The 25,503-nt window shown below is 58.0% G+C and overlaps 1 protein-coding gene across 2 annotated transcripts in view; it reads left to right on the top strand.

The window, feature by feature from the left end:
- Positions 1–24,663, top strand: part of OSBP2 (oxysterol binding protein 2) — a 128,558-nt gene extending 103,895 nt beyond the window's left edge. The window contains exons 4-14 of one of the 2 annotated variants that reach the window (XM_072880206.1): positions 6,929–7,127; positions 9,072–9,189; positions 9,921–9,987; positions 10,382–10,549; positions 14,288–14,533; positions 18,045–18,165; positions 18,956–19,059; positions 19,479–19,574; positions 20,026–20,210; positions 21,066–21,286; positions 21,472–24,663. In XM_072880206.1, coding sequence (XP_072736307.1) covers positions 6,929–7,127; positions 9,072–9,189; positions 9,921–9,987; positions 10,382–10,549; positions 14,288–14,533; positions 18,045–18,165; positions 18,956–19,059; positions 19,479–19,574; positions 20,026–20,210; positions 21,066–21,286; positions 21,472–21,614 — 1,668 coding nt within the window. In that variant the 3' untranslated portion in view covers positions 21,615–24,663. Of the gene's footprint in view, positions 1–6,928; positions 7,128–9,071; positions 9,190–9,899; positions 9,988–10,381; positions 10,550–14,287; positions 14,534–18,044; positions 18,166–18,955; positions 19,060–19,478; positions 19,575–20,025; positions 20,211–21,065; positions 21,287–21,471 lie in introns of both variants that reach the window. The other variant, XM_072880207.1, reaches the window with a different exon arrangement.
- The last annotated feature ends 840 nt before the right edge of the window (positions 24,664–25,503 follow it).

Genomic DNA, 25,503 nt, shown 5'->3' with positions numbered 1-25,503 from the left:
GAGTCTCCCAGCTCTTGGTGCCCTCCGCGGGGTCCCCATCAGCGGGGACGGACCCCTGCGGTGCTGGTGCTGTGTCAGGGCTTCCCAGCGGCTGCATTTCAAAAAGCTTTTGCAGTCGCAGTGGCTGAGATTTAGGGCGATTCATGCAGAGGTGGGAAGCTGCTCCCTGTTTTGCTTGCACCCTGCACCAAAGCAGCACAGTGGCGGTCGGAAATCTGGCGGCTGCCGGATCCCTGCAGCAGCAGCAGCAGCAATGCCTGAGCCTCCTGTGCCGCTCTGCGGAGAGCGGATTTGCAATCCTTGCTTGCAGATGTCCAAGAAAACCAGTTGGAGGGCTGTGGGGGGATCTCTCTGCAATTTGTATCTCTCCCTTGCCGGGATGCCCGTGGTGCTGAGCAGACGCCCGCTAACAGTGCGTGACGGCTGACACTAAAGAGCCCAGGGCTTAAATCCTGCCCTGGGCTGTGCACGGGTGTCTGCCAGCCCCCCCTGCATTAATGGGAGCTTCGCAGAGCACCCCAGGATCCCCAGCTACCCCCAGCCTGTAGCTGGTGCCAGCTGGGTGCTGCCGTTTGGGGTGCAAGCACCAATGGGTGATGGCCTGACTCGTTTCACCCGTTTGCAGAGGAGCGATCAGAAATCGGGGTGCTGGGCGCTGCGCCTGCGAAAGCCCCATCCCAGGGACCGCAGAGCCTGAGCGGTTCTGAAAATCCTGGAGCAGGCATTTTGTGTGCCTCTTGTGCTGCTGGGAGCACGCTGGGGTCACCCGCGGGCCTGATCCTGGGCACCCGGCTGTGGGGCACTGCAAATCCTGCGCTCGGGTTGCTGGTGGGAGGATCTGGGCTTTGAAGCAGCAGCTCCGGGGCTTCTCCTGCCACCCATCCCAGCTTCTGCTGCGGCTCCGCGTGGGGGAAGGCATGCGGAGAGCATCCCAGTGTCGTGCTGCCTCCTGCTCCGGTTGTTGCGCTCGGTGAACGTCGCTCTTCCTTCCTCCCTTCCCCGCACGGCCACCCGCTGCTCAGGGTCTCACCATCACCCCCAAACCCACACCTGGCAGGACATCCCCCTGTCCAGCCCTGTCTCCCTCTTGCCTTCTCTCCCCTCCTCTCCCCTCCAGGAGCGCTTTCCTGACTGCATTTTCTTGCTACGCAGTGGCACCAAACATTTCAGCCAGCTGGAAAAAGCGTCTCGGTGATGGATGTCACCGAGAGCGGTGGCGAAGCCGTCCCAGCCCGGAGCAGGGGACCCGGCCAACTGCTCCTTGTGAACGGTTTCCTTCCGGATTTGTTTCCCCCGGGAGCGGTGGGCTGGCCTCACCGGTGTGTTCCCTTGCGCCGAGCAGTAGTGCCACGCTGCTGTGCCGGCTGCGGTGCGGTGCATCCGTGGGCTCCTTCCTGCGTCTCAGGGCGGGGACGGGGACGGCGTGCCGCGAGGGGTTTCGCTGGAAGAGGAAGGTCTGTCCAAGAGGAAGGTGCAGCTCTCTGGGCTTTTGCAGCTGTAACCAGAAGTAAGTCGTGGCTCCAAAAGTCTGGGCTTTTGCTTACCAGAAGTAAGTCGTGTCATGTCCTTCGGTGGAAGGCAGCAGCCAGCGGCGTTTTAATTACTGCTGCTGACAGCCGGGGAGGACGCGGCCTCGGAGGATGTCAGACTGCGGCCATGTTTGATGCGCGTGTTTCTTTGCCTTGGGGAAGGGTCATCGCGGCTCCTCGCTCGAGCTGGTGCCGTGCGAGCAAACACCGTAATGCAACGGCTGCCAGTCTTGGTTTGTCATCGGCAACGGTGGGGACAGCTGAAACAGCCTCGGCTGAGGGGGGGTTTGTTTGAGCCGCCAAAGGGGCTGGGGCTCCCTGCTGGGCGGTGAGCCCGGACAGAGCCGAGACATGGCTGAGACGTCTCGGGCTGAGACCTGGCTCCTTGTGGACCACGCAAGCAACCGTAGGGGTTGAGGAAAACCAGACAGCCGAGCTCGAGAAAAGGGCTGGGATTCATTTCCCTTCGATATCAACCTCCCTGGGGGAGATGCCCATGTTGGACCTACTTGCCCCTGGCTCCCTGCAGCCCCGGGGAGCCGTGGGCTGGTGCTGCGGTGCTGCCCTGCTCCGCGCTGGGGGCCTGGGGCACATTTTGGCTCAGGAGTGAGCTCTGTCGACAGAGACGGCGGTGGAAGAATACATCCCGAGCCCTGTTCAGTGCTGCGAGCACCTCCAGCGAGCATCCCTGTGAAACTCCGTGCTGTCTGCCTGTAGAAAGTGTAAAAACAAATCAATAACTTTAATTTGCTTGGCTGTTGCTGGCAGCTGGGGGCTGGGCTTGGGGGCTCTTTCTTGCAGGACGTTCTCCTGTTACCACCCTTGGCATCGCTTCTCTTCCAATGGGCAAACGTGACGCTTGCCTGGGTTGATCCGGATGCTTCGTGAGTGCGGTGGTTTGGATCAGACCCCGGGCAGGGCGCTTGTGCCAGCCTCTGAATTACAGGGGAAGAGGCTGCAGAAAGGTGACCCAACAGTCTTTTGAGAACAGGGAATAAACCCTGCACGTACCCCAGCCGGTCCCTACATCCACACGGACACAAGCTGTGGGGTGCTGGCAGGAGCAAGCACCGTCCTGAGCTGCGGCGTGGAGGTCCCGCTGCCTCCGGCGGGGTCTGGGGCAGCGCAAGGACCATCCCGGTCATCTTCCCAAAACCTCCCCACGCTCGGTGGAGAAAGTCTGCAATGCCGGTGGCCGCTTCTCCATCGCGTGGATTTTTTTTAATATGGCTGTAAATGAAGCCTCTCGGTGTAGATTTCCCTTTGGGATACAGCGTGGATCCTCTGCAAAGCTCAGCAGCCTTGTGATGGGAGGACCCAAGGTTTTATCTGCTGTGATTTTTATTTAGGACATTGGTTTCCATCGACTGATCTAGCGATTTCTCCTCTGCATCCCGTGGCTCCCAGCTCCCTGGTGATGCACTGGAGGGCTGCCTTCACGTGGTTCCTCTGTAATTACCTCCTTTTCCCCTAATTTACCATTATACCTTACCAACCGTGTTTAATTGCAGCAGGATAATTACAGGTGATCTCCTAGCGCATCGTTTTAAAACGCTCAACCCCCTGAGCTGGGGACAGCCGGCAATTTCCATCCTCAGTGCCAGCGAGCTGTGCCAAAATGGGTATTTCTGTGCCCGCTGCGTGCAGGCTGCCTGCGGAGAGGGACCTTCGGAGCAGATAATGAGCTTTGCCGGGCTGGGAAGGTCACGGCCGCTATCTCATTACTTGCCCTTGTGGTTTCATCCTCTTATCACAAAGCATCAGCGTAATAAAAGAAGCCAGCGTGCCAGCTTGGGGCATGGGTTAGTTTTAACTGGCAGGAGGCTTCAGCTTGAAGCTGGGTATGAAGGCTTCAGGGCAGGGTCTGCCTGCAGGCTTTGTGGCCGTGGCTGGCTGCCAGCGGGACTTTTCAGGGTGGGGAGAGGAGCTGAGTTGCTTCCAGAGAACGAGGTGAAAACGCGGTGCGAAGCACCCTGAAAATCTGCCGTCTTGTCTCACATCTCCCGGTGCCCATCCGTGCAGCCCCGCGGGGTCTGTGGCTCACGTGAGGAGGAGCCGGGTGGTCCCCGTCGGGCTGGGGGGACGTAGGATGGCAGCACAGCAAGGAATGTGGGGGGACAGGGCCCTGACACATTCCTGCCTGCAACCAGAGAAACGGCAAAGCGGGGGGACCTGCCGCGTCGCTCCAAGCTTGCGGGAGCCACGTTGCCCATCGTGGCACTGAGGATGTGCAAAGGGCTCTGCCCCTCTCCTCTCCTGGAGGGATCTCCGCCCGCTCTCCTGGCTAACGGCCTTAATGCCATGGCAGCGTGGTGCTCGCGGGGGCTTTATGGAGCTCAGGCAGGTAGGTATCTCCGTCGGTGTGATAGATGAGTTGCTTCCCAGAGTCGCTGATGGCCACAACTGGAAATAGAGAGGCTGAGAAGCTGACGCCATGGGAGAAACCTGTGTTCAGAGCTTGCAAACACTTCGGCTGAATTATTTTTGCCTAGCAAAACCACATGTGACTGCGTCTCATTAGAGAGTCTTAATGATGCTGAAGACCGATGTATGTTGGAGCTTGCCCTTAGGACACTTGCGTATACCCGTCCGCACTGGAAAAAATAGCAGGTTTGGAAGAGCATGGTCTGTGGGTTTAAATTCATCCTGGCCAGTTTGATGCTGGGACTGAGCCTGCAGAAACCTGCCTGTGGGCTGAGCTCTGCGCAGTGAGAGCAGGGGGGAGCAGTTGGGGACGGAGATAACAGAAACGTAGGGTCAGGTCCTTCCGTGCTGCAGATATTAGGAAGCAGGAGAGAGCAGAGGTGAACACGAAGCAAAACATCTTTTTAAATATGATGGGTTACGCTGATTTTTTTTCCCAAAGGACAGGCGCAAACTCGTGTTCGTCCTTCGTTTATCTGATCCAAGTTTGGTTCCTGCCTCTTCCCACGACTGGGGGGCTCCTCGAGGTGAGGCTGGGGATGGTCGTGAGCTCCCGGGGGATGCGGCAGTGTTCAGGATGTCACTGGAGGTGCACACGCCCTCCTCCTGCATTTTTCTTTATTATCCTGGGATATTCGTTCCCTCTGCTTCGTGCTTCTTCGCCTAAAATATGAGAACCTGATGCTTTGTGTCACTTTCCTGGTGATTTGTTTCTGATGGTATTAAAGGAAAAACTTCTTTCCCTGGATGAGACTCAAATCCTGCTGGTATCCAAAGGGGAGGTGTTTGATGAAGAACTGATGAGTTGGAGCTTTTCTTGGACAAATCCTGGTAAAATCAGGCCAGGTCATGGAAGCTGAAGCCCTGAGCCTGTTGCTTGACCAGGAGATACCTTGATATACAGGTGCCACCTGCAGCCCGAATTTAGAGTAACCTGCTAAGAGCTGAATAAATCACGTGAAATCCAAGTAGATGGAAACACAGAAAATAACCGAGTCCTGGGGATGGTTAGAAGCCTGTTAGACATTCAAAACTCTCTGGTTTTAGTCCTTTTGAATAGTTTTGAGTTTTTCAGGCCAGTGTTTGTCTAAAGAGGACCTCCATTGGTATGGCGATGAGTTGGAGCTAGCCGAAGCCCAAGCGCAGTTAATCTGCCTGCAAGTTGCCAGCCTGCCTCCAAACTCCTAGAGATTTTCCATAAAAATCTGTTGTGGTTTAGCCCCAGCCGGCAACTAAGCACCATGCAGCCGCTCGCTCACTCCCCCCCAGTGGGATGGGGGAGAGAATCGGAAGAGCAAAAGTAAGAAAACTCGTGGGTTGAGATAAAGACAGTTTAATAGGGAAAGCAAAAGCTGCACGCGCAAGCAAAGCAAAGCAAGGAATCCATTCACTCCTTCCCGTGGGCAGGCTGGTGCTCAGCCATCTCCAGGAAAGCAGGGCTCCAGCATGCGTAACGGTGGCTTGGGAAGACAAATGCCATCACTCCGAACGTGTCCCCCCCCCGTCCTTCTTCTTCCCCAGTTTCTATACTGAGCATGACGCCATATGGTCTGGAATAGCCCCTTGGCCAGTGTGGGTCAGCTGTCCTGGCTGTGCCCCCTCCCAGCTTCTTCTGCGCCTGGCAGAGCATGGGCAGCTGAAGAGTCTTTGACCAGTGCAGCACCAACTAAAACATCCCTGGGTTATCAACACTGCTTCCAGCACAAATCCAAAACATAGCCCCATACCAGCCACTATAAAGAAAATTAACTCTATCTCAGCTGAAACCAGGACAAAATCACATTTTCCTACTTTTAAATGTAAGAAGTTGTTTAGTGCGTCCCAACTTGCAGAGACTTAGGGGAGGGAGGAGGAGGTGCAGCCCTGCCTCTGTGCTCGGCTTCACGTGGGGTGGATTGCAAAGGAAGCGGCGAAGCTGAGGGGACTCGGTGTTTCTGTCTAGTTTGAAAAATAACCTAAAAATAGAGCTCTGAGGGCTGGCGCTCTCTTTTCAGACAATAGAAAGGCAGCTTGCGGGAGCTGGCAGTGTCCCATCCCTGAGCGGACGTCCTGCGCTCAGAAATCTCCCGCCGGGCGTCTGGCGCAGCCGGGGATGGGCGATGGCTGCAATCACGGTGATGCTGAGGGGGGCTCGGGGGGTTGCAGCGGCCGTTAATGCCACCAAGGGGTTCTCCCGTCAGCCTAGGTCACGGTGTCCCAGCTGTCCCCTGCCTGGTGGCACAGGACAGGGACGCTGTGCATCCTGCAAGGCGTCGCTTAGTGCATCCCGTGAGCCCTCCTTCCCTTGTGCCCAGTGCGTCTGCTTGTGTCCCCGCGGCTGGCGGGTCCCAAGGGCCCGTTGTGGAGAGGAGAGGGCTTTTGGCCATGGTGAATGGGTTTTGGGGGCCAGGGCAGGCCCTTTGCTGTCTGCTGGGCTGTGCGGCTCTGGGGAGGAGCTGGGCATCCTCCCTCTCTGCCTCCTTGGGGCACAGGGCTCGCTGGCTCCCAGCCCGAGCATGCCCTCCCGTCTGTGGCTGTCACCCTGGGGACCATTGTCCGGTCCAGCTTCTCCTCATCCGCAGGACTGGGGATGGAGGTGGCTGCTCGAGATCTCGGGGCATCTGCGAAGGGCTGGGCTTGGCTGAGGTTTGTGTGAGCCCAGCCTGGGCTCTTGGGGACCGGTGATGGGGCTGGGGCACGGCGAGCCAGGCTGCTGCGGGAGATGGGACATCATGAAGGCTTTGTAGACTCAGAGCAGTTGTCCGTGTTGCAGCCCTCTCCTCAGAGATGATTCAGGTTTGGATGGTCAGACTTGAACGGATTTCAGCCCCGTGGATACGGGGCATTGTGCAAAGCTCTGGGGTCCTGGGACAGGAGGAGGGGGGGTGGTCGGGAGTCAGCTCTGGAGTCACCATGTGCCAGCACTGGCTCCATGAACGAGCTCCCGGGCTGCGAGGGCTGTGCTGGGTGCTGATGTGTCCCTTCCTCCCCTCCAGGCTTGCCGCGATTTCCTGGACTTAGCCGAAACTCACAGCCGAAAATGGCAGCGGGCGCTGCAGTATGAGCGGGAGCAGAGGATCCGGCTGGAGGAGACCATCGAGCAGTTAGCCAAGCAGCACAACAGCTTGGAGCGAGCCTGCCGCGGAGCCCCTGGCCTGTCCTCCAGCAGCACCGGCATCACCAGCACTGCCAAGGGTGAGCGGTGGCGGGTCAGGCCGTGGGGCCGGGGCTGGGTGCTGTTACGGGGCAGAGCCCTGCGGGAAGCCCCGGACCGATGGGGGCTGTCTGCTCGGTTGCTCCCAGTGAGGCGGCAGGGATGGGAAGGATGCACAAGGCAATGCCCTGCACGCCTGTCATTTTTTTTTTTAATGGATCCTATTGCACCATAATTGTCCCTAATTATCCTGCTGCTCCTTGCTTGGGGACTTGGGTCTCCCCAAGTTATGGATGCAGGAGAGGGCTGTGCTCCCAGCTTGCTCGTGCTATTTTAGACTATTTCGGTAGCCTTAACGCTCACTGGCAGGCACATCTCCGGCTGCTGGAGGGCAGCCACGGTGCTTGGAGGAAGCCCAGGGTCCCCTGGCACTGCCGAGTTCCCAGCTGCGCAGGGTGGTGGTGGCACGGCCGGGGCTTGTTTGCTGTTTGCAAGAGTTACTGGGCAATAAAATCTAACAGCTTTGCATATTCTTGCCAAATCTCCTTCCCTGCGGGAGGCATTAGTTACAGCCTGGTAGCCAAAAACTGCAAATAATGCCTTGTCTTACTTTTAAAGGATATATAGACTCAAGGGAGAGAATAGTGGCTGTTGGGGGGTGATGGCAGTGCCAGGTGCTGCCCTCATTTTTGTATGGCCTCAAGTTGTGCCAGGGGAGGGTTAGATCGGATATTAGGAAAAATTTCTTCACCCAAAGGGTTGTCAAGCACTGGACCAGGCTGCCCAGGGAAGTGGTGGAGTCACCATCCCTGGAGGTATTTAAAAGACGTGTAGATGTGGTGCTTAGGGACGTGGTTTAGTGGTGGGCTTGGCAGTGCTGGGTTAACAGTTGGACTTGATGATCTTAAAGGTCTTTTCCAACCTCAGCGATGCTGTGATTCGGTGGCGCAGCTGGAGAGGGCAGGGGGGAAATTGCTGTAGGGACAAGCACAAATCTGGCCTGACCCCATCGCAAGAGGTGACCCTGCTCCTTTGGAGGAATGTGAGAATGATCACAGAATCACAGAATCGTATAGGTGCAGGGATGCAGGGAAGGAGGATGCCAAACTCTGCCAGGAAGCCGAGCCAACTGCTGAGCAGGACGGGCCGCTGCGGCAAGGTGGCTGGAGCCGGGGTGGCTCTGCTGGTCCCTCCGCGTGGCCTCGGCAGCGCCGTGTTGGACACCTGCGGCATCCCGCTGGCCGGAGCAGCAGTACTGCCCGGAGGCCCCCAGAGAGGTGGGCAGCCCTGCCGCGTGCCCTGCACCGTCGTGGCTGCTCGACTGCTGGGCGCAGCTGCTCGAGCGGTGGTTTTGTGGCAGAGCGGTGAAGCCGGCGGTGAGGCTGCGCTCGGGGAGCGGCGCAGCAAGGGCAGGAGCAGGGAAGCTGCACCAGGTCTCAAAAGCCACCACAATTCGTGTCTGCTCCCGGCTTCGTAGCGATCTCTCCCACCGCAGCAGGGAAGAGAAATGTTTATAAGTGCAGGGCTGGAAAACCCGACAGCTGGGGAGTCTCTCTGAGCATCACCTAAAACATGTGACTTTTTTTTCCCATTTTAATGCAAACTGGCTTTCCCGGCAGACGGGGCAGTGCTGGAGTGGCAGCCGTGTTAGACGCGGTTGGGCGTGCGAGTCACGCGTGTGCGTCTGGCTCGGGCAGCCTGGCGGCATTTTTGGAGGTGCTCTCGATCACGACAGGGAAGCCTTGTGTGCCCAGATCGGGGAGCGGGACACGCACTGCCAGGGCACATCCTTGCTTTTAGGAGCTGGAAATTGGTAAGGCATCCTCTATGGAGTGGGATGGAGAGGAGTGGGACAAGCTGTAAAGGCAGCCAGTGTTGGAGGGGACACGGTGGGAGGAGGGTGGGCTCTGGGGGCAGACTCATGCTTGATGGGTTCAAAAGGGGACCGGCAGCACCCGAGCATCTCAAACCCTTCGCGCCAACAGGGAGCGTGCAGTCTGCCAAAGGAGAGGCCAGTGATGAAGATGAAGAGACGGAGTATTTTGATGCCATGGAGGATGCACCAGCTTTTATCACTGTAACCGCAGACCCCAAGCACCACAGGTACGAGCCCCTGCCCCAGGGCCACAGGTTGCACGGTGCAGTCTGGTGAAACCTGCTGCAAGCGCAGGAAGAGCAGGGGAGAGACGGTTTGCCCAGCGTTGTGCTTGGGCTTGAGGGCAGTATCCTCTCCCGTGGAGGGTTATTCTGCATGCACATCCCCCAGCAGAGGGGCTGCCTCTGCCCCGGGCTCTGTACTGCGCCCGTCTGCTCTTGCATTCCTGGAGCGAGCGAGGCTGAGGATGGCCCCAACTATAGCGAGGCAGGTGAGGAAGGGCAGGCATCAAGCCTGTGCTGTGGTGAAGCTGAGTCCTCTTCCCCAGCAGCTGATGTGGGCTTGAGGGGAGCCTGGACAGGGACTTGGAGGGACATCCCTTGGAGCATTGGGCAGAAGCGGGGAGTACCTTGCTTTCGTCTGCCTTGACCTGCTCTTACACCTCCCTGGGCGTCTGTCTGGGCTGGAGGCACCTGTGGTCTGAACCACGGTCACACCGCTGGGCTCGCTGGCAAACGCAGAGGCTCTCGGCACCGAGGCTGGGACACCCTGTGCTAAGCATCCCCTCCCAACGCCTGCGCACAGCCTCCGTCACCCTGTTGCCTTCCTGGCAGCACCCTGGGGTGCTGCAGGGAGATGCTCCCTCCGGGTGACGGTGGCTGTGCTGCACTGACCCTGGCTCTTTTTTCCTCTTCTCTGTCTTGCTCGTGTTTTCCAGTTGGTACTTTCTTCCCCGCAGGCGTTCGGGCAGTAACCTGAGTGGGGCCAGCGAGGGCCACCCCGAGGACTGGAACCTGGAGGACAGTGTGAGTTGGCCGGGCAGGGCGGGAGGGATGGTCCTGGCAGGATGAAACCAGGGAGAGGAGCAGGAGAGGAGGGGGTTGTTGGAGGGACTCTCCATCCGGGTCCTTCCTGCGCCTCCAGGATGGAGCAGAGTTGGTTGCTCAGTGAGCCACGGCGGGGGGACGGGGTCAGGGGTCTTACAGCAGCACCCCAAACACCCTCCTTAGGGAAGCAGGAAAGTGCTGGGGGGCAATTGCACCGTTATTTCCCCCGTGCCCTGGAGAATGGGCTTCCAGCGATGCTCCCCACCCCAAGCGCATGCAGTGTCTCCTGAGCTGTGCTTGCTGCTCCCGGCAGCGTTTGGGTCATGCTGGGTGAGTCCAGCTTAGACCTCTGCTTCTTCTATTGCTTCCACAGGTCTTTGAAAGCTCAAATCAAAGCAGCTACAATGAGTCCACTTGCAAAGATCTCCTGCCGAAGAAGAGGAGACGGACTCGCATCCCTGACAAACCCAACTACAGCCTTAACCTCTGGAGCATCATGAAGAACTGCATCGGCAAAGAGCTCTCCAAGATCCCCATGCCCGTAAGCGAGCGTGTCCCAGGCGCCGAGGGCCGGTGGAGAGGGTGCTGCCGGTGCTGCCGTGATGCCGGTGTTGAGGGTTTAAGTTTGGTCCTGGCTCTTGGCCGTGCAGAGGATTTGGGTTACGGCTCCAGGTGGTCCTGCCAGATGCTGTGGCAGCACAGCAGCCCCGAGCGGGACAGGGGCCTGTCACCAGCTGCCCACCCTGTCCTGGGGGACTGGCTGCTGTGCTGGCAGGGCCCTCTGAAACCACCTTGCTATTCTCCCCAGCCCTGTGCTGCAGCACTGATGTGTCCTTGCTGCTCAGCTCTCCTGACTCTAAGCCCTGTGTTTTTCCCTACAATTTATTTGCCCCTTGGAATCGTCCGCCTGCTGCCAGAGAGCCAGCACAGCCGGAAAGCTGAACCAGCCAGGCAGGAGGAGGCTTCCTCAGTGGCACGGAGCTGTAGTGCTAATTGCTTTGTGGTAAAAGGCTCTGACGTCGTGGCTGTTACCTTAGGGACTATTTGAGTTGGGTTGGCTCTTTCTTTTGGACCGATCCCTTCTCCTGTGCTGGCTGCAGAGAGACCTGGAGCGCCCATGCCCCTGGCAGCTTGCTCGCACGAGTGCCAGAGCGAGCTGGAGCAGAGCGGACACTGTCCAAGTGTCCTCTGCAAATCCAGCCGGTGTCGAGGCAAGGAAAGAACCAGGACACCTTGAATCCTTGAGGATTCAAGTGTCTCACCCAGGGGCTAGAAGGAGAAGAGACCTTGTTGCTGATCACGCTTTCCCCAGCGTGCAGCCTGGGGACACGATGCTCGGAGGGCAGCCCCACTTGCACCGACGGCACGGCAGGGCCGTGTTTCACCCCAGGGACCCAGCGTACCTTTATTTTCCTTGCAAAGAGCAGCCTTTTAGTGAAGGAGGTGCCGTGGGGACGATTTACAGCACCGCTGGGTGCTGCTGGCTCCGCTCCTTGGGGCGAAGGCTTCCTGCAGATGGTCAGAGGAGAGGGTTTGCTGGCAGGGGTCTGCCTGGAGGAACTCCCCCCTTGCATGGGCTGCCACAGAGGGTAAGTGGGATGTGCATTTATTTCTTGCAGACAAATAACCCCGTGCCTCATATACCCACGAAATGCTGCCCACGCCAAAGCTCCCCCGAAACCGCAGCCCTTGCTTTCAGGGCAAACCAGCCCTTTCCAGGCTGCCAGTTCTCTAGCAGGTCTTCACCAGCCCAGTGAGCGGCATGGATGGGACTGGGTGCCATTGTAACGAATCTCTTTCCCCAAAAACTATGAAGTCCTTGCAAGCTTGGGAGAGTTGTGAAAGAGCTGGGGGTCACTGGGTCTATTGTGGCACTGACTGGAGTGGAAGTAGCCCAGCAAAGTGTGATCTGTAGCCCTGGAGCCGTATTCGGGGTCCTTTGCTGGGTAAAGGGGAAGGAGCGTGTTACAGGGGCTTGGATGCTGAATGGATTGTGTTTCGTCCCTTCTGAAAGCAGTGCCTGACACTCTCTGAGTGAGAGCGATGAGTTTGTCTCTTCCTTGTGCTATTTCCAGCCAAGATACACAGCCCAGTGCTGTCCGTTAGCGTTTCTGCAGCAGCATCAATATCAGATAAAGGCGTGATGGGTACAGAAATAAACTCAGGACGTGAAATACCAGCAGCTGCTGGTGCCTGGAGAGAGGAAATTTATACCTTCCCTATCAAACAAATCATTCCGGGAGCTGCTAAAGCTGAGAGCAATATGTTCTGCTCACGCAGCAGCCCCCGATGCCGGCTCGGGGATGTAATTACTCCATCCCCTCCCTGGGGCGAGCGGGTCTGGTGTCTCTGTGAACTGTTCAACAGAGTTATGGGTTGTAAAGAAGGGGCTCACCCCAGCATCAGTCGCTCGCTGTTGGCCTCTCTCTGGATATCTCGCTGGATACAGAGAGAGGGAGGTGCTTTGCACCCCACGAGCTCAGCCGCACGCGGCATTTCTTTGGGAGATTCACCCCAAGAACAAACAGCCCATGGTAAGGCAGCAGGGGGCAATTTAATCTCCTTTCAACAGCCATTTAAATTCTCTCTCTGTAGTACATGTGCTTGGAGCGCAGGGGAAGCCGGCAGTTCTGTGAATCGAGACGGAGCTGCTGAATGAGGGCTTTCAAGCTGACGTTGCGGTAAATGGAGTGAAGGAGGAGGAGAAGGAAACGGAGCAGCCGGCTCGGGGAGGGCTGGAGGTTGTGGTTAATTACGGTACAAACCGTCGGTGAGCCTGTTGTGCGCACCGAGCGAGGGGAGTTTCTCCTTCCTTGCGCTTCACCCGATTCTTGGCAAATTAGGAGCATTTCTGAGGCCCCATCCCCTTCCCAGGGGATGTGATGGACTGAAAAACCGCTCCTTAATTTTTCCTCGGAACGAACAAATCTGCAGCATTGAAAAGGAAGAAAACAGCTTTAGGGATTTTGCATTTCGGGTGGGTTCATCTTCCTTCCTCCGTGAAAGGGTTTTGCTTTGCCGTTGCCCGAGTGGTGCCAGTGGAGAGGACGCAGCTGCCGGTTCTGTTCTCGTGCCGCCTGCGTCTCTCCCGAGAGTTATCTCAAGCCAGCAGTGATTTGCTTTTTTGTGTGGATACACAGCTCGCTCTTTCTCGGATGCTGTAAGATCCCTGCTACTTAAATCCCCAAGTGGAATGATCTGGAGTTTGTTTTCTTTAGTGTGAAATCTGTAACTTGGCTTATAGAAGTGGTTCTCCCATCCTTCAACCATCTGCTCCTTCTAAAATGTATTTCTTTGTTCTGAACTGAAAGTAAAAAGTGAATTTCATATGGTTTCGAGGCAGAAGACCTTCTGAGACAATGTTCCCTCTTGCTTTCAATTTTTAAATTTCTGTTCTTTTCAGAACAAAAAATATTGCTAAAATCAACCGTTTGGTTTTTTTCCAGAGATGTTTGCAACCTGTCCAACCTGGCAACGTACGGCAAAGTTTTCTAATTGACAAAGCAATGGCTTGGGGCTGGACATACGAGCCATTCGGGCTCTCCCAGGACAGGGCTTCCCCTCCGCTCTCTGCCCCACGGGGCATCGCTGCCGCCGCTGCCTGTAGCTCTCACACACGGTTCGGGTGCTGTCGTGGGGCTGCAGTCCCAGGAGCAGGGAGACCCCAAAACGGGGCTTTTCAAGGTTTTCTGAGCAGCTGGGCTGCAGCCCGACGTGGGGATGGCTTTGCCAGGAGGCGATGGAGGGCAGCCTGGGGAGCAGCACATCTCTGCCCCGCGTCGCCTCTTGCTCATGGCCGGCGGGATGCTGGCCGGGAGGCAGGAGGGAGCTGGTCTCGCTGCTGAGGCTCATTTTGGGGGTCACTGGTGCTCCATCACCGGAGCAAGGTGATACCTGGGACAGTATCTGGTTGGCTCCTGGGGCTGCCGGCTCTCTGGCACACTTCTGCTCAGCTGGGAGCTTCGCAGCCTTCGTGCTCTCGTGGTACGGTTCAGGGAGCGCGGCAGAGCACGCAGTTCTTGCCTTTATGTAACGTTTGCGCAGTGCTGCAGAGGCGGCGTGCAGCCGTGAGCTGTCCTGCGGGGCTGCTGCTTTGGTTCAGCAGTTTCCGTCCACCCGGGATCCCTGACTTCTGGCGTGCATCGCACTGTGCTCGGAGAGCCAAACGTGTGGGATGCTGGTGGTTAGCAGGGCACCGTGCTGGAGGAGAAGGGCAAAGGGTGAAGTGCCCGGCTTGGCATCTCTCTTGCTTTGCTAACCCTTACTTGTTCCCCTCCAGGTAAACTTCAATGAGCCGCTCTCCATGCTGCAGAGGCTGACGGAGGACCTGGAGTACCACGAGCTGCTGGACAAAGCAGTCAAGTGCGAGAGCTCCACGGAGCAGATGTGCTTCGTCGCTGCATTTTCGGTGTCTTCCTACTCGACGACTGTCCACCGCACCGCAAAGCCATTCAACCCGCTGCTGGGGGAGACCTATGAGCTCGACCGGCTGGAGGAGTTCGGCTTCCGTTCCCTGTGCGAGCAGGTGAGCCGGGGTCTGCGGAGGGGCTCGTGTGTCTGCCCTGCCACTCGTGTCCAGCCAAAGCAGCCCTTCCCTGAAGGAGACCCAGCACCTCCTTGCACTGAGCCTTCCTCCTGGCTGAGGCAGCCAGCAAATTCCTGTTGGCGTTGGCAGAAGCAGCAGCGGGCACAGCCCAAGCCATTTTTCAGAAGCAGGAGAACAGCGTGCCTGTCTCAGCGTTGCAGAGCAGGAGGTGGGGAAGAAGGGGAGGAGAAAGGTCCATCCCCCTGCCCAGTCTGCCTGCCTGGGGCTGGGGTTGCCGTCACATCTCAACACTTGAGCAGAAAGGGAGAAGCTCTCCTCACCCAAGCTCCCTCCTGGCCGTGTCAGTGATGCCCACGAGCTCTGGTGCGGTTCCTCCCTGTTTCAGGGTGTCTTTGGGCCAGAGGGTGTCTTGTGATGTTGTTTCTTTCTTGTTGGACTGAAAATCTTTAGTTTCAGAGCCCAGGGGCAACATGAGAACCTCCGACAGCCCCATACTCTAACCATAGAGCGCATCTGGCATGCATCGGTCAAACAGAAGGTCTTAATTAAAACCCTGGAGCACTTAATGAGTTGCGACCTATGAAGAAAATCGACTGTTTAATATTCAGCACAGTTGGCTGGTCTGTCCTGGATTCCTGGGGATGGATGGGGCCGGGTATCACCCCTTGCAGGCAGGACATCACGTTGGTGGGGGCTCTGTGTTCCCCAGGGGGTGGCTGTGCTGCCTCAGGGGCAGAGCGACCGTCATATCTTTTAGTGTTCAGAAGCATCAAATAAAATCACAAACCTCTGTCACTCTGCAGAGGCCGATGCACGTCCAAGATCTGCAGAGCCTTTCAGCAGACCGTGCCCATGAGCCCTGCGGGCTTTTGCGGGGGGCGTTGCGTGGGGAAAGGGTCTTGCTGCTAATCTGGGCATGCTGTGCTGTGGTACGTGATGCTCACAGCAGATGTTGGACGTGAGGATGGGGCGCGCTGGGAATATGCAGTGAGGAGGCTCAGACTTGCGCCAGCATCCCTGTGTTCCCCTGACGTGGTTTAGCTTGTCTCTGTCCCTCATCATCATCTTCTCCAAGTCATGGCCCTTGGTTTGGAGGTTTGGAGCAGCCGCTGTAGCAGGTGCCATCATGCTCTGCCATCAGCTCCTCGCAGGACACGTAGGTGCGGACAAAACCCCTCCGTGGTAACGGGTGCCCGAGCTCGGCAGACTCTTGCAAAGCTCTGGCCCGAGGCAGGATGGCACCTCCCGTCACATCCTGTCTCTCGGCTGCACTGCTCCGGGCAGTGATGTTGGACAGGCTCGCTGGGGTCTGCTGGAAATGTGGCCCCTTGCCCGTGACAAAAGGAAGGGTGCTTCGGTAGATAATCTCCAGGATTTGTGTCTCTGCTGTCTCTTCACACCATCCAAAGCTGCATGCCTGCTATCAGCCCGCTTTAATCATCCCCAGTGACGCCCATATGGTCTGTCCCAGGCTTGGGAGGTCGTGCCCTGGGCTGCAGCGAGCCAGGGCACTGCTGACCAGAGCGTGATGAGCTATGGTGGAGAACGTGCCTCTCCCTCCTGCTCTGCCCAGCGCCCCTTCAGCTCCCGGGAGGCAGATCAGAGGTGGCAGCATCCCTCCAGGCATCCCCCGGCACTTTGCTGTGAACGTCGCAGAGCTCAGGTTCATCACAGCATCACACCTTCACCTCCCCTCGTCCGGCAGCGATTCCCCCATCCTGCCACACAGCCAAATTCCCCAGCTGGCTTTATGCACAGCAGAGAGAAATTAGGGGTCTCTGTTCTCCAACGCCGCCCTGGTGCCCCGTCTCCCTGGGCTGTCACCCTGCGCAGCCCAGTGTCACAGGAAGCAGATGATTCCTCACCAGGATGCTTGATCCACCCCTTAGCCAGCAACACCCCTCATCCTCGTGGGGTACAGTCAGAACAACACGTTGGGTTTATTACCCTCATTCGGCCTGCGGTGATGAAGCCCCGTGCTGCCCGTCGGGTACCGCCGGACATCCCCAACCACATCGCTCCCACACCTTGCCATCCCTTTTCTCATTCCTTCACCCTCCTTTTCACCACTCTCCATCCCTGTCCCCTCCCAAATAAATAACTTGCCCTGAATTACTTTTTCCAGTTGGTCCCGGTTTTCCTACATCTGTACCCAGATTTGGTATTTCTGACATCTCCACGTTAGCTGAGCTGCAAGCTGGGCTGAACCCCTGGGTGCAGCCCTCCTGCCTGGGCCTTTAGTCTCTCCCTCGCTGGCACGGCACGTGAGATTCATCCAAAATTAGGTTTGTTGCAACTCGGAGCAAACCTGCTCCATTGCAGCACTCTGGAGCCCTGGGTCCCTGAGCAGAGCCTCTAAATCTTGCTCCTGGAGCCATCTCAAAGGGCACATTCGGCGACAGCACGGCTTTGCCCCGGCGCGGCATTGGCAGCGTTTCTTGCCCTGGTGCTGCGGTTGGTGCGGGCAGCGTGGGATGGACAGACGGATGCTGTTCCCACTGCTCTGAACTTTCCTTGGACGCTGCGTGTGCTGCTCAGCCTGCCGATGCGCTTAGCAAAGCGTTGATAATCTGGTGCCTGAAATCCAGTTACCCAAATAGGATTTTCTCCTGCCGGTGACAGTGGGATTTAGTGGAGAGGTTTTTGCTCTACTCGTGTTTGTAATCCACTAGCTCGGGGTGCTCAGCCTGTAATACATCGGTGCAAATAATCTCTGAACGCGGTGGTGTGGCTGTCGGGGCCCGGTGGTTGGCAGGTTCCCGGTGATGGGCGGCGTGTGCCGTGCCGGAGTGCCACGGGTGGGCTGGGGGAGACCCCATGTGAGGGCAGGGCCCTCTGGCTGCGATGTCCTGCTCCCACCTCGTTTTTAGAGAGCTTTTCCAGCGCAGGGGAACGCGAGCACCGTCCTTTTGCAAGTCATCCCCGGGGATGGAGGATGTCGTATCTGCTTTTCCAGCCCAGTGTGTCTGTATGGGCAAAGCCAAAGTCTTGGCCGGGCAGGTCCATGTGTCTCGGACAACCTGGGGACCTGTGTCCCCCGGGGTTCCCAGGCAGAGCCGCGGGAGCTGCTGGTGGTAGGAGAGCTGCTGGGATTACTGGGGATCTGGGCTGGGTTTCGGCACATCCCTGTTTCTCAACCAGGATTCCTGGAGAGCGGGGCCATGTCCTGGGGTGACAGTGCGGCATCATCCCACAGCAATAGTTGCTCAAGTTAAGTTTTTTACAGCTGATGCTTTGCTAATGAGCCTTAGAAAATCCTGGCAGGAGCCCAGCGCACCTCCACGTGCTGCCGGGGTACCTCACGGCAGGTCACCCCAGTGCCCAGGAGAAGATGGGGCGGTTCTGGTCAGCGCAGTGGAGCATCCTCAAGGCCAAGACTGGTGTGGGGCTATCGCCTCTCCTAGGAGTCACGCTGCAATGGCGGAGTGCTCGCCAGGGCTCTCCGGAGCTGGTGGCTGTGACTTTACGGGCTGTTTCTCCTCTCCCCCAGGTGAGCCACCACCCCCCAGCAGCCGCCCATCACGTCTACTCCAGGCGAGGGTGGACGTTGTGGCAGGAAATCACCATCGCCAGCAAGTTCAGGGGCAAATACCTCTCCATCATGCCACTGGGTAGGTGACTTATCCCAAGAGGATCGGGGCTTGGTTTGTTTCCTGCACTGTTCATGCAGTACTCCAGAGATTAAAGCAACGTGCCGGTCCCTTGGGCTCACGTAAAGCTCAGTGCATTCCACCCCGAGCGACATAGGAGCACAGGTTTGTGCTCCCGGTCACAGACAACCCTACGATAACTTGTCTGCCCTGGAAATGGAAATTTTGCCAGCTGCAAAGGGAGACCGCTTTGCTCACTGCTAGCACCATAGCGGATGTGCTTTGGAAATATCCTGCTTGCCCATTGATTGGTTTCTCCTTAAACCATATTTAAAGGTTAGCTTGCTGCCTGTTTTAACCCTCTCCCTGGCAGCCAGGTGCAATAAGCTGCCTCCCTCCAAGGTTTTATTTGTCTTCTGCCTGTCGCTGGGCTGGGCAGCACGCCCGGGGCTGGTCCCCGAGCCGTGCTGGTGCCTGGCTGGTCCCCCGACACTGAGAGTCAAGCGGGCAGCATGTTTCTGACCTGCTTTTAAAATGTGTGCTCTTTGCGGGGGGCAGGAGGAGGGCAGAGGGCCTTGCAGGTATTGCAGCTCCCTTACGGCAGCAGACCACAGAGCGTGCAGCACGGGGAGGGATGAATCCGGACACAGCCCTGGTTGGGGGCTGATGATGGGAGATGCAGGTAGAGGGGCCGGGTCGGCTCCGGGGATGAGCATGGCGCTGGGGTGTCCTTGTGCTCCAGGGGAGTGTGCCCGCGGGCCTGCCCGGCCGTCTGGCCTCGCTGAGCTTGGGGCTGCTCCTCTCTCCGCAGGCGCCATCCACCTCGAGTTCCACTCCAGCGGGAATCACTACGTCTGGAGGAAAGTCACCTCCACCGTTCACAACATCATCGTGGGCAAGCTCTGGATTGACCAGGTCAGTGGCTATGGGTCCGAGGCGATGGGTCCTGCCCGGCCTCGCCTGGCTCTGGGGAAGGGCAGGGGGGCTGGAAGGGCATTGCCCTCCTGGGGCGTATGCCAGCACTGCCTGGTGTCCCCGCTGTACTCCTGCCGCGATAGGAAGGTGTGCTTCCCTGGCAGGGATGGGGGGGAGGCTTCTTGGAGCTCCTAATGGCTCTTCCCAAGGCCAGCAGCTCCATGGCAGGGCGGTCACGAGCGTGATGGGTTTTACCCTGCTGCTGGCGAGCCGTGGGGCTGGTGGGGGTGGCCGGTGCGGTGGCTGCAGCCAGAAGCGATGCTGCAGCTGGTGTTGATTTGTACCTGCACTACAACTAACGCCTGATTTGTCTCCTTGCAAAGTCTCTCACTTGCTGTGGTTCTGTGTCTTTCATCTAGTCTGGTGAAATAGAGATTGTTAACCATAAGTCAAAAGATAAATGCCAGCTGAAATTTACCCCCTACAGCTACTTCTCCAGAGACGTCCCCCGAAAGGTACGTGTCCAGGTATCTCCCTGCTCCTTCTGGCAGCCTTGCGCGGGGTGAGACCTGGCTCTCCCCTCGGAGCTGGGCTCACAGGGTCCCAGCACTGCAGCTGGATGAGCCCCAGCATGGGGCCAAGGGGCTGTGCTGGCACCTCTGACGCGGGTCACCGGGGAGGGCTGGGGTGGGACCGGCCGTGTCCAAGCAGAACCCGTGTTTCGGGGCTCTGTGTGCCGGAGCTGCAGCACTGACACCTGGAAAGGAGCTGGTGGGCTGGAGATCCACCTGCATGGTCAGGATGGGCCCACGCTCCCCCTGTGCTGGGCACAGCTGCTGTCCGAGGACACACAGTGCCAGGTCCAGCTGCTCCGGTTGGGGCATCTGGAGGGTGTTCTGCCCCCCTGTGCCTCTCCCTGTCCTCTGGCTGCTTCCAAATGCCATCAGAACCATCTCCTTCTGCCAGGTGACAGGGGTGGTGAGCGACGCCGATGGTAAAGCCCACTACGTCATGTCTGGCACATGGGATGAGAAGATGGAGTGCTCCAAGATAGTGCAGAGCAGCCACGGCAGCACCAGCACGGAGGGCAAGCAGAAAACCATCTACCAGACGCTGTCTCCAAAGGTCCTGTGGAAGAAGTACCCCCTCCCGTGAGTCCCCTCCTCAGCGCGGGGTGCTGTGCCTGGGGGTGCAGCAGCCGGACGGGGATTCACGGTGTCACCCTGAGCCCCGCGGGATGGAGGGGCTCGTGTGCCCAGCCCTGAGGACATGGGAAGGGGACCAGGACTTGGGTGGCTGCGTGGCTTTTTCTAGGGTGTGAGCACACAGCAGGAGGGGAGAGCAGGTCCCTGCAAGGGGAGGGTGGCTTTGGGAACCCTTGCAGGTAGGTTTTGGGCAGCCGGGGGTACTGGTTAGGTTTTTTGGGCTGCTGGCCATGGCAGGGAGATGCGTTGGCTGCTTTGCCTTGCTGGTGAGTCCCTGGCCATCCTGTCCCACCGATCGCGTTAGCCCTCCGGGGACCAGCCCTTTCTTGACGCTCTTACCCACAGCAGGGCTGCTCTCAAACCAGTCTCCAACCTTTGGTAGCACCAATGGCCAGTCCCTGCTTTGGAGATGCTCTGTTGGAACGGTCCCCGGTGGAAAGCGTCCCTGCTTGGTGCCACCAGTTCTGCAGCTGGGGATCCAGCAGCTCCTGGGTGAAGCTGCTTTGTGTCTCGGCTGTGCAGTACAGCACTTGGAGCTCACAGGCTTGTCTTTAGCTTCCCTGCGTGGAGCCAGTGGAGGAGGGGTCTGCTCCCCTCCGAGACACCCACTGAGGTGTCGTCGGCATCTCCACGTAGAGGGTGGGAGGCAGGGCTCCCCAAAGGGCCTCTGCACGTCCGGTTTGGGGTAGCAGGAGCAGCATCAGTGGGGCTGGGGTGAGATGCAAGGACATGAAGGGCTGGGGACCTCTGCTCGAGGTAGGCACCGCCTCTGCCATCCTGATCAGGGCTCTCCGGCCGCAGGGAGAACGCCGAGAACATGTATTTCTTCTCTGACCTGGCCCTCACGCTGAACGAGCCCGAGGAGCGAGTGGCCCCCACGGACAGCCGGCTGAGACCCGACCAGCGGCTGATGGAGAGCGGCCGCTGGGACGAGGCCAACGTGGAGAAGCAGCGGCTGGAGGAGAAGCAGCGAGCCGTGCGCCGGAGGCGGGAGGCCGAGGCCGCGGAAGCCCTGGAGGAAGGTGAGGTGCTTCAGGCTGCCGGTGGGCAAGGACCGGCCGCCCCTCGCTGTGGGAGGGGGCTGCGGCGAAGAAACCCCGTTGGGTTTGGGGGATGAAGGAAGGACCCTGCGTCGATTCGGGTGGCTGGGGGAAGCGCGGGACTCGCTGGGAAGAGCAGCCCTTACCCCCTGTTTGTCCCCGGACAGGCAAGGACTACGAAGGCTACATCCCGCTGTGGTTTGAGCGCAAGGTGGATGCCGTGACGGGGGAGCTGATCTGCATCTATAAGGGCGGCTACTGGGAGGCCAAGGACAAGCAGGACTGGAGCGTGTGCCCCGACATCTTCTGAGCCGCTCCGCTTGCGCCTGGGGTGGCCGGCCCCGCGCCTCAAGTCACTGGGACAGACAGAGGGACAGCGAGGACACGCTGGCAGCGTCCCGCCGGCAGTTAACAGTGCAAATACATACACAGAGTCAATACGTGCAGAAATTTGAAAAGAAAATCTAAACAGGGATTCCAAACCTATTTTTTTACGCACTAATAAATAGCATCCTTTTTTTTTTTAATGATGGCTTTTTCAGCGACTAATTAGGAACGAGGACACATGAATCTGGTTCGTTTTTAGCCTAGCATATTTATTGCTATCAGGAGTTGCTGCCTGTATCTTTCAACGCCTTGGCTTTATTGGCTGAGACGTCGACTTCCAAAGATGCTCGCGTTGTGGGGATGCCGTGCATTTGTGTGAGCTCTTTTCTTTGACATTTTTTTTTCCCCATTTGTGTGTGGACTCTATGGAATTATTTTTTTTTAAAAAAATCTGCTCCTGGTTCAGGTTCCTTCGAAGACGGACGCAAACAACTCTGCGTCCTGCTCAGAAAAGCGTCTCCAGGGGCCGTGGCGCTTGATCCCGGAGGCTCTTGGTGGTTCCCGCAGCGCCCAGTCATCCCAGTAACACCAATTAGGATATTTCAGCTGAAGAGCTGAAGACCTTTTTTTTTTTTTTTACTTTTTTTTTTTTTTTTCAAGAAGTGTTTGAGCAGATTCCCCACAGTCTGCCGTGTTTAGTCAAGGCTTAGGGCTGTCTTTAACACGATGCTTTGTGAGAGTGATTTGAGTGAGGTTTGGTTTGGTTTTCCTGCAACCACATCCGAAGGGGGAAGCGGCCTCGCCGAGGTCGGGAACGCCCAGCAGACGCAGAGTGAAGAGCTCTGACCAGCGATGCTCCGGGGTCCGCGTCCTGGCTCTCTCCCGCTCCGTCTCGCTGCAGCCCAGGGGCCGGCAGGAGCCTGCACCTCGGTACCGGGCTTGCAGGCGGCCTCTCCCTGCGGAGCTCTGCCCGAGGCCGGGCGGGAGGGGAGGGAAGAGATGCCGTGGTGCCGCTGGGACGGAGCCTCCCTGGGATGCAGCCTTGGTCCTGGGTCTCCCACCCCTGTGTCTTCCCCATTAAGCCTGCCAGGTCCGGGCCGCAGTCCCCCAGCAGGGGGGTCACAGGCCGAGGCGGGAGGGCACCCGCAGGCCGGTGCCCAGCTCTGCTCCTTCTCCTTCCCTGGGGCCGGTCTCTCCCAGGAGCAGTTTCAGGTCACCACTAAAGCAGCCTGAGCACGGGGCTGGGGACCCGCTCACCTCTCCTGCGTGCCGTCGCCTTGCTGCGGCCCTGGACCCGCCGGGAGGAGCGGAGCAAGCCCTGCCGATGATCGGCGAGGACCAGGAGCCAGCGGTGCCCGGGCACCGGCCACGCGGGCAGGTTCCGCTGGTCCCCAGCACCAGAGGGGAGGATGGGGGTGGCAGGACCCCAAAGGTGGGATCCGCTGGGCCAGAGAGCATCAGGGAGACCTGGACACCCGCGTTCACCCCGTTGGATTTCAGTTTTGCTGTCTTCTTCTCCGGGTCTTCATCGTACCTCCCGGGGGTCAGAGGCCACCCCTAGCCGGACTGTCACATCCACATTGGAAGATAATTAGCAATAATGAACTTCGAGGCAATGGTAACTGGAATACCCAGGCTGCACACGGGACACTTGTGCAATCGGGTTCCTCAACCATCAGTCTCCTCCTGGTCGGCTTCTCTTCCAGCACCTCGTACCAACGTACCTGTTACCTACAGCAAACTACGTGTACAGTATATAGAGACCTTGTACGGCGTAACAGTAGTGAGTGGCTATTGGAGTGGCAACACCCACTGATTTCCGTGTACCCTTTAATCTTATTTATTTGCTTCTAATTTATATATATATAAAAATATATATAAAATTATTTTGCTTAAATTTCTATGGTACACAATAGATGAAAAATAACGAAGACAGAAGTGTCTGTCTGAGTTTTTGTAGCACGAGTACGATTTCCCTAGGCTTGTCCCGGAGGTAGGGTGTAGGGGTGATGGTGGCTGAGTAATTCCCAAAGCAGAGAAGCAACATTTTGCTCCGAAGTCGGATGCAATCACATTCAAAAGGTGTTACAAAGATACTCCCATCTAGCAGCGATGCATTTGGGGTTTGGAGGGCGGCACTGGGTATTCCCCGCGTTCGGGAGCGTGGTGCTCCAGACCCGGCTCTCTGGGTGTTACGGCAGCCGGTCTGGCGTCTTCGCTCCTTCCAGGCCCTTCCCGGAGGTTTGCCTGCGGCTCCGTAAAGCCAGCGCAGCTCTTAAGTGATCCAGACTCCCGCACTGGCTGTGGGATGCAGCCTGCGGCGAGCTGCCGGCTGTCCCGGCGCAGGGCGTGCCCGTCTCCTTCGGGCTTCACCTGCTGGGAGAGCGGAGGATGCTCCGCGCTGAGCCTTCACTGGCTGGCTTGGTTTGTGGTGGCAACCAAAGTTGCCTGGGGGAGTCGTGTTCCACTCGAGGCCTGAATTGGTTTTGTGAAATGGGCTAGAAACTGAGCTCTTCAAAATGCCTTATTTTCCTTCTTTGCTTTGTCAATGCAAGTGTTACCTGAGAGCTTGGAGAGGTGAGAAACTCCTGCGCAGGCTGTCCCCAAACCAGGATCCATGCGTTCCCGCAGCGGAGGAGAGCGGGGAGTGAGATGTTGCTCACTAAGTGCTGGCACCAAGGGTCCTGCTGGGCTCTGGGACACCGAGAGGTCCTCTCTGATGGACCCCCCCATCGCTGCACCAGTTTAGAAATCACCATCACAGACCCTGCACAGCTTAGTGGAGCTCGGGGGAGGGTGAGGAGCACCCCCCCAAGACAGAAATCCCCCACTTTTTAGGCTAATTTTAAAAATTGCTGTATCTTCCAGAGATCATCTAGCGGCAGCACTTAATCAGAGCACCATCTCCTGGTCTTTCTGTTCCCCCCCCCCGAGGATTTTAATGTCATTCCACTGTAAATGCTGTTGAATGTATTTCTTTTTGAACAGTATATTGTGAGTGATCCCTCTTCTACACAGTAATAAAACTTGGATTCGGGAGTTTTAAAAGCCGCAGTGCTGAGGTTGTCACTTGCTCCTCAAGGCTGCAGGTGGGGATCCCAGAGGAACCTCAAGGTGGGTGAGCTCCGGGCATGAACGGGGGCCTGGGCACGTGGTGGATGGCAGGTGAGGTGGCCAGGGAAGGGACCACAGGAGGTGGCCTGGAGAAGGAGATGTAGGAGAGGAGATGGGGAGATGGCCTAGGGAGGGTTGTCCAAAAGAGGAGGTTGCCCAGGGGAGGAAGACTGTGGGAGGTGGCCCAGAGGACAAGGAGGTCCAGGGAAGGGGTTCTTCAGGGAAGGAGGAGGGTCATGGGGGAGGTTGCCCAGAGGAGATGGTCCAGGGAAGGTGGCTCAGGGCGGGAGGAGGACCAGGGGAGGAGATGGCCCAGCAGAGGTTCTCCAAGGCAGGAGATGTCCAAGGGAAGGTTGCCCAGGGGAGGAGGTCCAGGAAAACAGGAACATGAGAGGTGGCCCAGAGGTAGGTACCCATGGAAGGAGGTTCTCCTGGAGAGACAGCTCAGAGAAGAAAGACCACGGAAGGAGGAGGTCATCCAGGGAGGAGACGTCGCAGTGGAGGTTGGCCAAGGGCGAAGATGGTTGCCCAGGGGAGGAGGTCCAGGGAAGGAGGGACAGGAGAGATGGCCCAGGGGAAGGTGCCCAGGGAAGGAGTTTCTCTGGGGATGGTGGGAAGGAGATGGCCCAGGGGACATCGTACGAGGCAGGAGGTGGCCAAGAGGAGGTGGCCTGGGAGAGGAGGCCCACGGGAGGTGGAGGAGGCTCCTGGCAGGGCTGTGGAGGCGGGTGGGGGAAGCCCTGGGCAGGTTGAGACTG

This window comes from Ciconia boyciana, chromosome 15, assembly GCF_034638445.1.
Source record: "Ciconia boyciana chromosome 15, ASM3463844v1, whole genome shotgun sequence".
Lineage (NCBI taxonomy): Eukaryota > Metazoa > Chordata > Aves > Ciconiiformes > Ciconiidae > Ciconia > Ciconia boyciana.
Note: the sequence above shows the minus strand (reverse complement) of the source record. Positions and strands in the feature narration are given on the sequence as shown.